The sequence below is a fragment of the Desmodus rotundus genome, chromosome 10 (assembly GCF_022682495.2).
Source record: "Desmodus rotundus isolate HL8 chromosome 10, HLdesRot8A.1, whole genome shotgun sequence".
Taxonomy (NCBI): Eukaryota; Metazoa; Chordata; class Mammalia; order Chiroptera; family Phyllostomidae; genus Desmodus; species Desmodus rotundus.
In genome coordinates, this window is record NC_071396.1 from 75,154,943 (window position 1) to 75,169,059 (window position 14,117).

General features: G+C 38.1%; 1 protein-coding gene across 1 annotated transcript in view; it reads left to right on the forward strand.

Annotated features, from left to right (window-relative positions):
• MIB1 (MIB E3 ubiquitin protein ligase 1) overlaps positions 1 to 14,117 on the forward strand; it is a 120,558-nt gene that overhangs the window by 47,459 nt on the left and 58,982 nt on the right. The window contains exons 8-10 of the mRNA XM_024580196.4: positions 754 to 898; positions 2,808 to 2,941; positions 11,323 to 11,430. Of these exons, the coding sequence (XP_024435964.2) occupies positions 754 to 898; positions 2,808 to 2,941; positions 11,323 to 11,430 (387 nt within the window). The remainder of the gene's footprint in view (positions 1 to 753; positions 899 to 2,807; positions 2,942 to 11,322; positions 11,431 to 14,117) is intronic.

Sequence of the window (14,117 nt, forward strand, 5' to 3'; positions counted from 1 at the left end):
TGGTCAGTCAGGGTGAATATGAGAGGCAACCAGTCAATGTTTTTCTCTCACACTGATGTTTCTCTCCCTCTTTTTCTCCCCCCCTACCTCTCTCTCTAAAACCAATAAGTGTGTCCTCTGGTGAGTAAAAAAAAATCCTTTAAAGAAAAGAACATTAGAACAGCATTTGCCACATGGTAAGAACTGCTGTTGCCGATTGTGTTCTATACCTAATTGCCCTTTTTATATTACATTTCATAGGCATGTTATTTCTACACACGTAAGTTTTTGAATCAGGCATGATTCTAAAAGGGATTTAAACATAGTTTAAACTTTGAGCCCTTTTTGATTTAATTTTTTAATTAGAAATCAGACTTTATAATTTTAGGCTAGATTGATGATGGATTTTGTACTACTTGAGCTGTAAGTTCTCAAGATGTATCTTTTGGGTTAAAAAAATGGGTTGAATATCCAAAAGCAAAATTTTGTGAACTCTTATGAATAAGATATTCATAAAATTCATAAAATAAAGATATTCATGTTATTATTTTCTTATGTTTTTGTGGCAGTATAATAGTTTTATTTTATTAAAATATTTTTAAAGACAATTTTTAATGTTTGTAACTAATGAATAACCCATTTGAATATGATTATCCCTTAAAAGTTTTTCTATAGGAACAAAGAAAAATGAATTCTTTGAACATGTAAAAACTGGTGATTGATTTTTATGTTATATACTTTGGACTTGGAAACATTAATCTAATTTTTAAAAAGACTTTAGGTAAAGTTGGCCGAGTACAACAGATTTATTCAGACAGTGATTTAAAGGTGGAAGTTTGTGGTACGTCTTGGACATATAATCCAGCAGCGGTTTCCAAAGTGGCATCTGCAGGATCAGCCATTAGCAATGCATCTGGTGGTATGTTTTGTTTCTTGTTTCTTTAAAAGTAATATGCTTTACATTAGAACTTTTGCTAATTCCTCATTTCTGATGTACTGGTAATGTTGTATGTTTTCAGATCACATAACTTTGCTTGAATGTTAACTACCTTTTAAACTTTTTCAAAACTCTTTTTCCTTTTTCATACAATGAACGACCTTTGTTCTGGCTGAGGTATGCATTGGAAAAGTTCCATATGTATGTGCTTTTTCTTGGATATATTGAGAGCTTCTCCATCTCAAATCTAAGATATCTAAAACTCAGCATTCTCCTCTTTAGTCAGAACTTTTGTTTTCTGCCAAAGAACCATCACTTTCTGGAGACTGTTTTCATTTTCAACATTATTGCTAGCAGATGGCTTTCTTTCTGGATATTTTTACATCTCAGCCATATTTTTTTCTTTTACTATTCAGTGAGAGTTACTATACATGTCACAATGAGTAGGAAACCATGTTGAGATGTGAATATGCTGGATGCTGAGTAGACTGAAGCCCAGTCTTTCCTTCCTATTCTCCAGCTTTATGTGCACACACTCAGTTCATTCTACAACAAATTATAAGTTACCGATGTATATTGTTGTTATCCAGAAAGGAAGATAGGACCGTAACACTAAATGGTAAGAAAGTAAAGGAAAACATATAGTGACCTCCGATTTTATTTTGTACTGCATTCTCCTTCCTCTGCTTCTGTCTCTTCTTACCTGCTGTAATTTGGCTCGTGTGCTTAAAGTTTAAATCAGGTCGTGTTTATGTTTATCATGAGGTTAGATGGCATCACAATAGGCTGGCTACACACAGATTAAAAGCGTGGAGGGTCGTTAATATCCTTCTCCCAAGAAATGTGGACTTCGTGCTGGTATGCTGCCCCACTATGTGATTTCTTTGCTTTCTAGTAAGGAGATCCAAGAATTAAGTAATAGAATGGGGCAGGTTCTCTACTGACTAATGCTATTTAGAAAAAAATATTTCAGGAAAGAATCTGTAAATCTCTAGTTCTTTCTTGTTTTAGTCTAAACTAATCAACTGGCACCTTTGAAGTAATGTTGTTAACAATTAGATAGATGTCCATTTTCAACTGAAAATTGGTTTGTCCCTAAAATATTTCCCCTGATATTATAGAGATTACATTTCTTTTGAATAATAATCATTGATGTTGATTTATTCTACGGTTTGTAGCATTGAGCTCAGAGTCTGTGTGGTGGTATTCTTAACACCCGAAAGGAGGTTTGTATCATTATGGTAGACCTGTTGTGATGTGTTCATTTCTAATATCTTTGGTATGATTTCCACCTCTTGAGTTATTACTGTAAGTATACTTTTTCTGAAATTTTAAATTGAGATACATGAATTGGAGAAAACTGGGAATACTTACGAGGTCAAATGTAATACATCTTTATATATCGTATTTTGCCATGTATAATGTGCACTTTTTTGCCCAAATTTTTTAGGGAAAAATAAGGATGCACATTTTACATGGGTAGTACCTGAAATACCTTGTATCTGTTCTTGTGTTTTGTAATTATTTGTTACATAAAATTTCTTGTACCATAATATGTTCAAAAATAAATGCTAAAATTCCTTTATAATATAAAAAACAAGCAACTAAATATAAATAAATAAAAAATTAAAATGAAAGATTTTTTTTCCTGAAAGTTTGGGCCCAAAACATGAGTGCACATTATACATTGGAGTGCGTTATGCATGGCAAAATATGGTATATATTTATATATGTAGTAGTAATTATAACTTGCATAGTAGAAAAATAACATCAATGATTGAAATAATAAAAGAGGAAGAGTATATATTGTAGGCATGTGGTTAATGCTTGTCTGTTAGTAGTTAAAGTTTGAAACCTTCCTATATTAGCAGCTTTATTTGATGCTTTACAGAAAGACTCTCCCAACTCTTGAAGAAATTATTTGAAACCCAAGAATCTGGTGACCTCAATGAAGAATTAGTTAAGGCTGCTGCCAATGGAGATGTTGCTAAAGTGGAAGATTTGCTAAAAAGACCAGATGTGGATGTGAGCATTTAAAAAATTTTTTTGAAACATACTAATATAGAATAGTATAATGAACTTTATACTTTAATAATTATTTAGATTTTGCCACATTACTTAAATAATTATTAAGACTTTGCCACAGGTACTTTAGTTCTTTGTTTTTCTAAGGTGTTTTAAAGAAGACAGCAGTCATTTTTCAGTGTGCATTTCAAAAAGATACTGAAGTTTTCTTATTTTAACACTATGACCTTTTTTATTTTATGATTGACAGAATTTACACTTAGGTTTTTAAGTGCTTAGCATCCTTTTGGGAAATTCAGTGAGTTTTTTCCATGTAAATGTTATTATGTGATTTAACTAGATTTTAGTAAATATTATAAGCAATTTTCTGTCGTTTTTAAAACATTTAATCTAAACTTTTTACCCTCTCCTCCCTGTGAAAGTTAACTGTTTTACAGTTTGTAAGGCAGATGAATTGGAGGTCATGTACTTTGTAAATCTTAATAGTTTATGTTATAATCTTGCTGTTCACATAAGCCATAATTTAAATGGGCCATTTTGGTTCCCAGTCATGCATTGGCTTTGCCACACACCAATACGATGTTTAGTGCCTGCCAAGGTTGTAAGTGGAGTGGCAGCCCCTGTGTTACGAGGGCTTTTGTCGCCATACCTCTGTATATGAATATGCTAGAGAGTTTAAAGAAGATCTATAAATGTAAGGTATAAACATCTTACTCCTGTAAGCTCATGGAGCATTCTAGGTTTGTTTGAGAGACATCAATTGCAGCAGCACAACAAAGTGGTTTCTTGATTGGTTGTAAGGTATGTCACAAATAATTTGTTTCTAGTATTAAAATACCAATGTTTTTGTGTTTAAAATATAGTCAGACTTCTTTTATATTCGCTCAGGCAGATTTACATGTTGTTATATTTAATTTTTGAATTATTTATCTTAGTTATTTTTTAACAATGCCATACATTCTAAAAATTTAGAGAAACAAATAGTTCTACAAAGTTTGTTAGGAAAAATGGCATCTCCTTCTCAGCCTTATTGTCCTATTCTTCAGAGGCAACTATTTTCACGTTTATAACCCCTTCCATGCAAGCTTTTCATGTCAGAGGGCCAGTCTTCAGATGTCTGGTGATCCTTGGTTGTCCATTTATCTATAATAGTGGTCAGTAAAAGGTTTATTTGGAAGTTTTTTTGTGTGTCTGGGTTTGTCAACTCTGGACTTCACTATAGGGTGGTCTAGTTGGATGTTTCCTTGGGTTATTCCTCAGTATTGATCATTAGGTCGTTTTCCTTGGGCTGGTCTGTCTTTAGAAAGATACCTTGATTCTCCTGCTGGATATAAACCTGGCTGCCAACCTTAGGAATATTGATTAAGGGAAGAGGGCCTGGGTTTTTCAGCATTTGGCATGTAAATACTTACAGAAGAGTTCTGTGTACAGTACTTGGCCCCACCCTTAACAGTGGCTAGTGACTCTCTACCATTTTGTTTAGTTCTTTATCTGGAGTTTTGTTCTGTTCTGTCATTTGGGACATGGTTCTTTGTCTTCTTATTTTGGCTGCCTCCCTGTGTTTGTTTCTATATATTAGGTGGAGCTGCTGTTGGGATGTCTCCCAATCTTGGTAGAGTAGCCTAATGTCATAGGTGTCCTGTAGGGCCTTGTGGCCCCTTGAATGCTGTTGGCACCTCAGTGGGAGGAATTTACACTCAAGCCAATCAGCTGCAAGGACTGACCACGATTTCGACTATAGAGGAGGAGCTTCTGTGAAGGAGCTGACCCCATGCATGGAGCAGACTTGCTTCAGCAGGGCTTTGGTGCACCATGAGTCTGCCCTTTGAGTGTGTTTCTCCTAGAAGTGATTGAGTGGTGCTCTGATGTGGTCTGAAGCTGTCCACTGGGTGTGTTGGCTCTAGGGCCTTCCCAGATGTGCAGGCTGAAATCATCGGCCACTTGTGCCCTGCCTAGAGACAACTGTCATGAGTTACAGAGCAGTCTACAGATGGCTGTTTCTTGTGCTGGGCTTGGAGGTGGTACCCGTGAGAGGCCAAAGTGCAAACTGAAGCTGGCTGCCACTAGTGCCAGGCCTGGGTCCACCTAGCTGAGGTATGGGGAACACCAAAGCAAGACACTGCTTGTTTGGGGTTTGTGAACCCTTGAGAGATTTTGGAAAAGTCCTGTAGCTTTTGTTTTATAGTCTGCTTTGTCTAGTATAAGTATTGCTACACCAGCTTTTTTTTTCTTTTTCTTTTACAATGATATATCTTTTTATAATCCTTTAGTTTTAGTTGGTGTGTCTTTCGACCTGAAGTGAGTCTCATGTAGGGAGCATATATAAGGGTCTTTTTTAAAAAAATTGTTCTGCACCCTGTGTCTTTTGAATGGAACACTTAGTCCATGTACATTTGAAGTAATTATTGATAGAAATGTATATTGCCATTTTATTTGTTTCATTTGTTTATAAGTGATTGGTCTACTACCTTTACTGTATGTTTGCCTTTGCCAGTGAGATTTTTATTCTTTCATATGTTTTCCTATTTCTACTTTCGGCCTTTTCTTTTTTTCCACTAAAGTACTCACTTTATCATTTCTTTTTTAAAAAAATTATTTATTTATTTATTTTTAATATATTTATTGATTATGCTATTACAGTTGTCTCATTCCCCCTTTACTCCACTCCGTCCTGCCCACGCTCTCCCTCCCACATTCCCCCCCTATAGTTCATGTCCATGGGTCATACTTATAAGGTCTTTGGCTTCTACATTTCCTATACTATTCTTACCCTCCCCCCTGTCTATTTTCTACCTACCATTTATGCTACTTATTCTCTCTACCTTTTCCCCCTCTCCCCCCTCCCACTCCCCTGTTGATAACTCTCCGTGTGATCTCCATTTCTGTGATTCTGTTCCTGTTCTAGTTGTTTGCTTAGTTTGTTTTTGTTTTTGTTTTAGGTGTGGTTGTTAATAACCGTGAGTTTGCTGTCAATTTTACTGTTCATATTTTTTATCTTCTTTTCCTTAGATAAATCCCTTTAACATTTCATATAATAAGGGCTTGGTGATGATGAACTCCTTTAACTTGACCTTATCTGAGAAGCACTTTATCTGCCCTTCCATTCTACATGAAAGCTTTGCTGGATACAGTCATCTTGGATGTAGGTCCTTGCCTTTCATGACTTCGAATACTTCTTGCCAGCCCCTTCTTGCCTGTAAGGTCTCTTTTGAGAAATCAGCTGACAGTCTTATGGGAACTCCTTTGTAGGTAACTGTCTCCTTTTCTCTTGCTGCTTCTAAGATTCTCTCCTTCTGTTTCATCTTGGGGAATGGAATTATGATGTGCCTTGGTGTGTTCCTCCTTGGGTTCAGCTTCCTTGGGACTCTGAGCTTCCTGGACTTCCTGGAAGTCTATTTCCTTTGCCAATTAGGGAAGTTCTCATTATTTGTTCAAATAAGTTTTAAATTTTTTGTTCTTCTTCTCCTTCTGGCACCCGTATAATTCGGATGTTGGAATGTTTCAAGATGTCCTGGAGGTTCCTAAGCCTCTCCTCATTTTTTTGAAGTCTTGTTGCTTCATTCTTTTCTGGTTGGATGTTTCTTTCTTCCTTCTGGTCCACACCGTTGATTTGAGTCCCAGTTTCCTTAGCATCACTATTGGTTCCCTGTACATTTTCCTTTGTTTCTCTTAGCATAGCCTTCATTTTTTCATGTACTTTTCAAACAAATTCAACAAATTCTGTGAGCTTCCTGATTACCAGTGTTTTGAACTGTGCATCTGATAGGTTGGCTATCTTTTCATTGCTTAGTTGTATTTTTTCTGGGCTTTGATCTGTTCTTTCATTTGGGCCATTTTTTTTGTCTTGGTGTGCCTGTTATGTAAAGGGGTGGAGCCTTAGGTGTTCACCAGGGAGGGATAATGCTGGTCGCTGTGCTGTGATGTGGGGGAGGGGCCGAGAGAGAGTAACGGTGTATACTCCACTCTCTGCCGGATTTCAGTCACTCCCTCCGATACCCACAATCAAACTGGGCCCCTCTAGTGCTGATTCCCGAGTGCGTGGGCTTGTGCACACTCTAGGCCCCTGCGGGTCTCTCCAACGAACTCTCCTGTGAGGCTGGCAGTTTATCCTGCTGCCGTCTCAACCCCCACGGGTGTTTTCAATCAGAGGTTTCAGGCTTTATTTCCCCCTGCTGGAGCCCTTGGTTGTGCGGTCTGTTTTGCCGCCCCGCTGTTCCTCCCAGTTTACCTATGTGTGAATGTGGGGCCGTGGGGTCTGCTAGCTGTAGCTTTGCCCAACCTGCTCCACAATCCGCCACCCACTGGGTCTGCCAGCCGCTGCCTTGCCGCGAGTCCTCTCCACCCTGGCTGCCCGTCCCTGTCCCTCCTACTGGTCTGGATGAATGTTTCTTCTTTATCTCTTTGGTTGTCAGACTTCCATACAGTTTGATTTTCTGTCATTTCTGGTTGTTCTTTGTTTTTAAAATGTTGTTGTCCTTCTTTTGGTTGTGCGAGGAGGTGCAGTGTATCTACCTACCCCTTCATCTTGGCCAGAAGCCTATCATTTCTTATAATGCCTGTTTATTGGTGATGAACTTCTTTAGCTTTTACTTATCTGGGAAACCATCTCCTTCAGTTCTGAATGAGATAACCTTTCCAGGTAGAGTATTGTTGGTTGTTGGTTTTTTTCCCTTTCATCATGTTGAATATATGTGCCACCCCCTTAGGTCCTTCAAAGTTTCTGTTGAAAAATCGGTTTGTAGTGACTTATGGACATTCCCTTGTGTATAACTAGTTGTTTTTTTCTTGCTGTTTTTAAGATTCTTTCTTTAATTTTTAACAATTTAATTATAATGTGTCTTGGGTGTGGGTCTCTTTGTTCATCTTGTTTGGGAGTCTGGCCTTCCTGGACTTTGATGTCTGTTTCCTTTGCCAGGTTTGGGAAGTTTTTGGCCCTTATTTCTTCAAATAGGGTTTCTATTCCTCTCCCTCTCTTTTCTTTCTGGGACCCCATAATTCGATGTCAGTACTCTTGATGTTGTTCCAGAGGTCCCTTATGTTATCCTCAATCTTTAGAATTCTTTTTTCTTTTTTGTCTTCCAGTTGGGTGATTTCCACTATCCTGTCTTTCTGATTGCTGATTTATTCTTTTGTATCATCTGATCTGCTTTTGTTTCCCTCTAGTATATTTTTTTCATTTCAGTTGTGTTTTTCTTTAGTTCTGATAGGTTCTTTTTCACAATTCTTATGTTTGTTGAAATTTTTACTGATTTTATCCACTCCTGCAGAGTTTTTTAAGCACCTTTTTGACTATTACTTTGAAATATTTATCTAGTAGACAGCTTATCTCTTCATTTAGTACTTTTGTCAGGGACTTTTGTCTTGTGTAGTTTTGTTTGGAACCTATTCTTTTGTCTCCTTATTTTGCCTGTATGTTTTTATGTATTAGGGAGATCAGCTGTGTCTCCTGGTCTGGAAAAAGTGGCTTATTTAGAAGGTGCCCTGGGATGAAATCCTTCTTTTCCGTGAGAGCCAGGTGCTCCAGAGGTGTTCCCGTGTAGATTAGTTGGGCGTCTTGTTGTGCTGTGGTCACACTGATAGATGAGGCTTGACCCTGGCCTGGATGGCTGAAGCCTGGCTGTGACTGTTGCAGTGTGCTGCTGTGCAGGCAGGCCTTTGGTGTGACTGGCTACAAGTCTTAGCCTTGAATTGCAGACACACTCTTGTTTGTTGGTGCCAGTTGAGGCTGCCCACTGGGTATGGCTGAACAGGAGCTGGTTTGGAAGGGTGCCAGTCTGGGTGATTCCTCAGGTAAACATTAGGGTGGGTTTAGCAGTGTTAAAATGTCTTAATGGAGAGTGTCAAAAATGGTGCCTGCCAGTGTCTGATCAGCTAGGTGGAAGGAGAGTAAAGAAAGGGGGAAAATATAATGCCTACCACCACTTTTTATACTGGATAAAGTTCCAACAGTTCCGTGACCCTCCAGCACATGCCCTAAAATTAGTCAATGTATCACCTTTATGAATGACCCAGGTGTTTTTTAAAAAACTGCTGCTTTTGTGCTGGGACTTGGAGCACAGTTTTGATTTCCTACAGGCCTTTGGCTCTCCAAACGTAAGCCCTGCTGGTTTTCAAAGCCAGATGTTACAGGGGCTCCTCTTCTGGTACAGGTTCCATGGGCTGGGGCTCAGACCCTTTGCTCTTTGCAGGGGACCTCTTTGGTTGTGATACCTCTACTACTTGTGGGCCAGCACAAGAAGTGGTTGTTTGGTGGGTGTGATGCGGATCCCGGCCTGCGGGATCCATATGTTGTGGCAGCAGTGGACAAATAGACACAGACTACAGAAATCCTGTGAAGGAAAAGGGACGGCATGGCCACTCTCTATGTGAGAGAGAGGGCCAGAGGGCCAGAGAGAGCCCAAGAGAGCCCGACCCCTGCCTAGACAGGCTTTTATTGCTTTTCTGGGCACATTACATGAGGATGGTCCTCATTTACTATGCACAGGTTCACTGTAGGTGATTACCTTTTACAGACAATAAAGGACAGAATGCTGCTAATTACTTCAAAGAGAAGGATGTTACAGGTCAAGGAGGGAAAGTGGTTGAACTGCTCACACTCTATACTTGGGAGGTTTAGCACAGACTTTAGGAAGTTAAAGATAATCAGTAAACATTTGCTGCCTCAATCCAGGGTGAGGGAGTTGTAGCAAAAGCAAGTCTCATAGCAGCCTAGGTACCATGCAGGCTGCTGGACCTCGCTCCCACTGGCTTTGCTGAGTGGGAGCTGGGCTGCATTTCCCACGCGTGGAACAGTTCCCTGTGTGGGTGCTAACTCAACTTAGTCTCTACTCCTCCTACCTGTCTCAGGGTGGCTTTTTCAGGGTAGCTGCAGAAAAGTCTTTCATGACATTCTCAGAGATAGTTGTTATATATGTAGTTGTAGTTTTGGTGTCAGTGAGAGGTGGTGAGCTCAGGGTCTTCCTACTCTGCCATCTTGAACCTGAAAGCCAAGAGACTTTCTCTTGAATGCCAGTTTACTTCATCTGAAATGTCGTTCTTTGCTGTTGGTACACTGTCCTTGCAATAAATTGTGTATCTGGATTGCCGAGTCAGTCTTCCCGTCACTTCTTTTCTTTTTTCTTTTATTTTTTTTGAATTATTTTATTTTGTCCTTTTTTTGTATTTGAGGTCTTCCTCAAATCTCTGATCCTTAGTTTGCATTCATATCTGATGTTGAAAAGCTGACTGGTAGCCCTCTTTACTTGGATAGGACTTGGTGACTGACTTTGCATTATGGTGATTGTGTGTATACAGAATTTTTTTGATCTCCAAATGCCCCCCTATAGGGGTCTGTTTCCTAAGGTTATTAAGTTGAGAAAAGAAACCTCCTTTTTCCTGTCAGTGGCCTAGATGTGTGGCTGCTAATGCGCTGTCCTTGGGTGAGAGGAATGGGCCTGCCTGGAGTGTGGCCATTGCACATCACATGTGTACTTGGAGTTCCTGTTGTTAGCGCTCTCATGTGCTTGCATTTGCACACTTTGAATTTGTCTGGGGCTCTCAAGCCTTATCTTCCTCTTCTATGTAAAGTCAATTAAAACTTTTCCATCTGCTTTCTCTTTTTCAAAAATGTGTTGTTTTTTCTCGTTTTTTGATGTTAGCTCTCCCTTTCCCCCTGTCTTTATGGCTTTTTGTGTTTTAAATTACTTTATTGTCTTTTTAGTGTGGTCTCAGAAGGGACAGGATATAAACATATGTGGTCGGGATATCATCTTTAATTGTTTTTCATGGTTTTATGGATGGGAATACATGAGGTAGGATTAAGGCATTGCAATTAGTTTTGTTCATGGGTAAGTAATGTATTTACACACCATCTGAAGTATAGACAAGGTTGGAAATTACTGCTTATGGTAGGATAGCTATATATAGCTACCCTGGAAACTCATTTATGTATATCCTCATGGTAGTTTGCTTATAATTGGTATTTGGTTGTTGAAATAACAATATTTACACTGTAGTAGACTATTTTTTCTAAAAATTTTCTGTTCATCTCATTGCTATTTTCATTGAAATAGGCTCTGAGTTTTATTAATTCAAATAGAAGCAAATATACAAAACTAATGAACTAACTTCTCTTCATCCCCCCTGTCTTTTTCAAGTTTGTAGATTGCTAAACAGTTCTTTTATAGCTCTGTGAACAATGGAACTTTCATTTAAAAAAGTGTCTCCATTCCTTCTCTTCATCAGAGAAAACAGTATCTGGTGATTGGTTCTAAGATATATGGAACACCAATTAAATTATTTTCATAGAGTCATACAGTGTGCCAAATTTAAAACCTCACTACATGTATATATTGGCTCTTTCTGATTTATGACATTTCTTCATCCTTTTTTTTTAAATTTAGGTAAATGGACAATGTGCTGGCCACACAGCTATGCAAGCTGCTAGTCAGAATGGACATGTTGACATTTTGAAATTACTTTTGAAACAGAATGTGGATGTAGAAGCAGAGGTAATTAAACTAAGCTTGAAAAATATTTTAAGGAAAAATGTCCTAGAAATGGTACTTCTATAGCATAAGATAGATTGTTTTGATTCTTGAAATTTAATATTGGCCTAAGGCGCTTCTCATTGAAAAAAAATTGACAAAAAACACCTTAGAGCATTTCTAGTTTTTCTGTGACCCCCTCAATACTCTTGGCAGTAGTCCCAACTGCTGTTGGAGGCCCAGTTATGTTCCACTCAAGAATTGTACTGGGAAGTTGATGGCAGGAGGCTATAAATCATGTGGATCAAGATTTTTCCTGACTGACACTCAGAGATCTTTATTATGTTCTTTTTCCTTATAAGTGAACCTATATTAGAATTTTGTTTAGTTTTATTGTTTCTTGACCTTAATGTGTATACTTGAAGATTTTGCAGTGCATGTTTATCATTCTATATGCTTATTTATGCTTAATTTAATTTAGAGTATATTCTCATTAATGGAAAATAAAAATTTCTAACTATCATTGGAATTTCAGTTGAGAATCTGTATGGGTCATATATGAAAGATGGTTTCCTTTGTTGTAATTAACTATGACCTCATTCCTAAAAGTGATACTAGAATTACATTTCTTTCAGTCTAGTGCAATATTATTTGGGAATAAGTCAAATTCTTTCAAAGTTACACTAGGCAGAATGTTGCAGTTTTGTTCAAATGAAATTCCCATCTTAATAAGGACTTGAATTTCTGATGGCTAAATTGGTGTACCACTGATTTTACTAATTAAAAAATTTTAAAGATAAACATTTAAGAAGAGAAGTCTTACATTATTTTTGCTTCTTTTCTCTAATTTTATGTATTTCAAGTTGCTGGATGGCTATTAAAAAGTCATTGATGTTGTGGGTATAAATAAACCATCTTTCAAGCTGGGATTTTCTTTTGCCTAGAAAGAGTTTGAATTTTTAAATTAGCGTATTAGATGTCTATAAGCTATATGATGTCTTTATGAATGAGATATAATTTGATTTTGTTTTTACAGTAGTAATTTTTAAGTCACATCATTCTTGGTTGTGAATTTAGGAACCCAGTATGTATTACAGGGTTTTTTGGAAATGCAGGAAAGACTTAATTTAAATTTAGCATTTTGTAAGTGATAGGCAGTTACTTAATTTTGTTACTTTGTTTTAGTTTGGCCTGTGGAGTATCCATTCTTTAATTTAATGAATTTAGAAACTACAATAGTAACAACTACTAAAAATCAAAGCCCTTTTGATTATAGCTAGTAAGGCAAGAAGCTGAAAAACCAAATTTCTTTTTGCCTACCTTTGAAAAAGTATGCTTTCTAATTCAGAAATTAAATTTAATTAGTAAACCTGGATACATAGAGACTATCCATAAATTTGTGTTTCTAAATATTTCTTGTTCACATGAGAGGCTGGCTGTTCACAATAGGGGTGCTGCAGCTGTGGGGTTGGGAACAAAGTTGACACTGTTTTTCAAGAGTAGGCTTCTTTTTGCCTTAATTAAACTCAAATACAAAACAAATGATTAGTTAATACTATAAACGTGGTAATGTTGGAGTTGGAATGAGGCATAGTAGGCTAGGTGATTGTAAATAATTTATCTTTCAGTTTGAAAACTATGTCGGTGACGAGAACAGGGAAATACATGTGGACTCCTACCATACCTCCTCATTTGGATTTCCATTCTGTGCACTTTCTATTCTAAAAACCATTGTAGGCATATGTAACTGCTAGAAATAGTGTGAAAAAGGAATATTTACACATCAGGTTAAATTAATAATATAACTTACCAATTGGTAAAAGAAAAACTGTATTTAAAAAATAGGTTAAAATATAAACACAGTTTATCACCTAAGACTAAAACAAAAATTCCTCCCGATGAATAACCTGATTCAAATATCAAAGGTTTCGAATGGACATTTTTCCAAAGAAGATATGTAGATGGTGACTTCCAGTCAAGATGGGGGTGTAGGTAAACACACCTTGCCTCTTTGCACACCTATAGGAAAAAAATACAACTAGACTACAAAACAAATATTACCCAGACTTGTCAGAAATTGAGCTGTATGGAAGTCCAACAGCCAAGGATTTAGAGAAGCCACATTTATCCAGATGGGTAGGAGCGACAGAGATGCAGAGCTGCGTGAGGAGGCTTGGAGAGGTGGAGAGGCATGGAGAGGTAGAGAGGCACAGAATGGCGGAAATGTGGGTGGTCCCACTTCCCTGTGTGGTAGACAAAAACCAGGAGGGACAACTTGGGAGTGAGGGATCCCAGCCCCAGACCAGATCACCCAGCCCAGGGTTCCAGTGCCAGGAAAATAAGTCCCCATAACTTCTGGCTATAAAAACCAGAGGTGGGTGGGGTAGCAGAAGAAACTGTGGGATTCTCAAGAGACTCTCCTGGAAGGACTCTCAATGGACTTAGGACACATTACAGACCCATCCTCTCAGGGATTCAGCACCAAGGCAAGAGCTGCAAGGGCACCAGTGACACGGGAGAAAGTGAAGCGATTCGCAGCAGGGCGAGTGCCAGGAGACAGCTTCTTCCCAGGCAAAACTCCAGAGGCCAGTGGCCTTGTCCCCTCTCCGAGCCCCATCCTACCCCAGAGCAACAGAGTAGTGATTACCTGAAGCTTCACCCAATACAACTTACAGGGGCACTTTTCTGTAGTAGACCATGCTACTAAGACA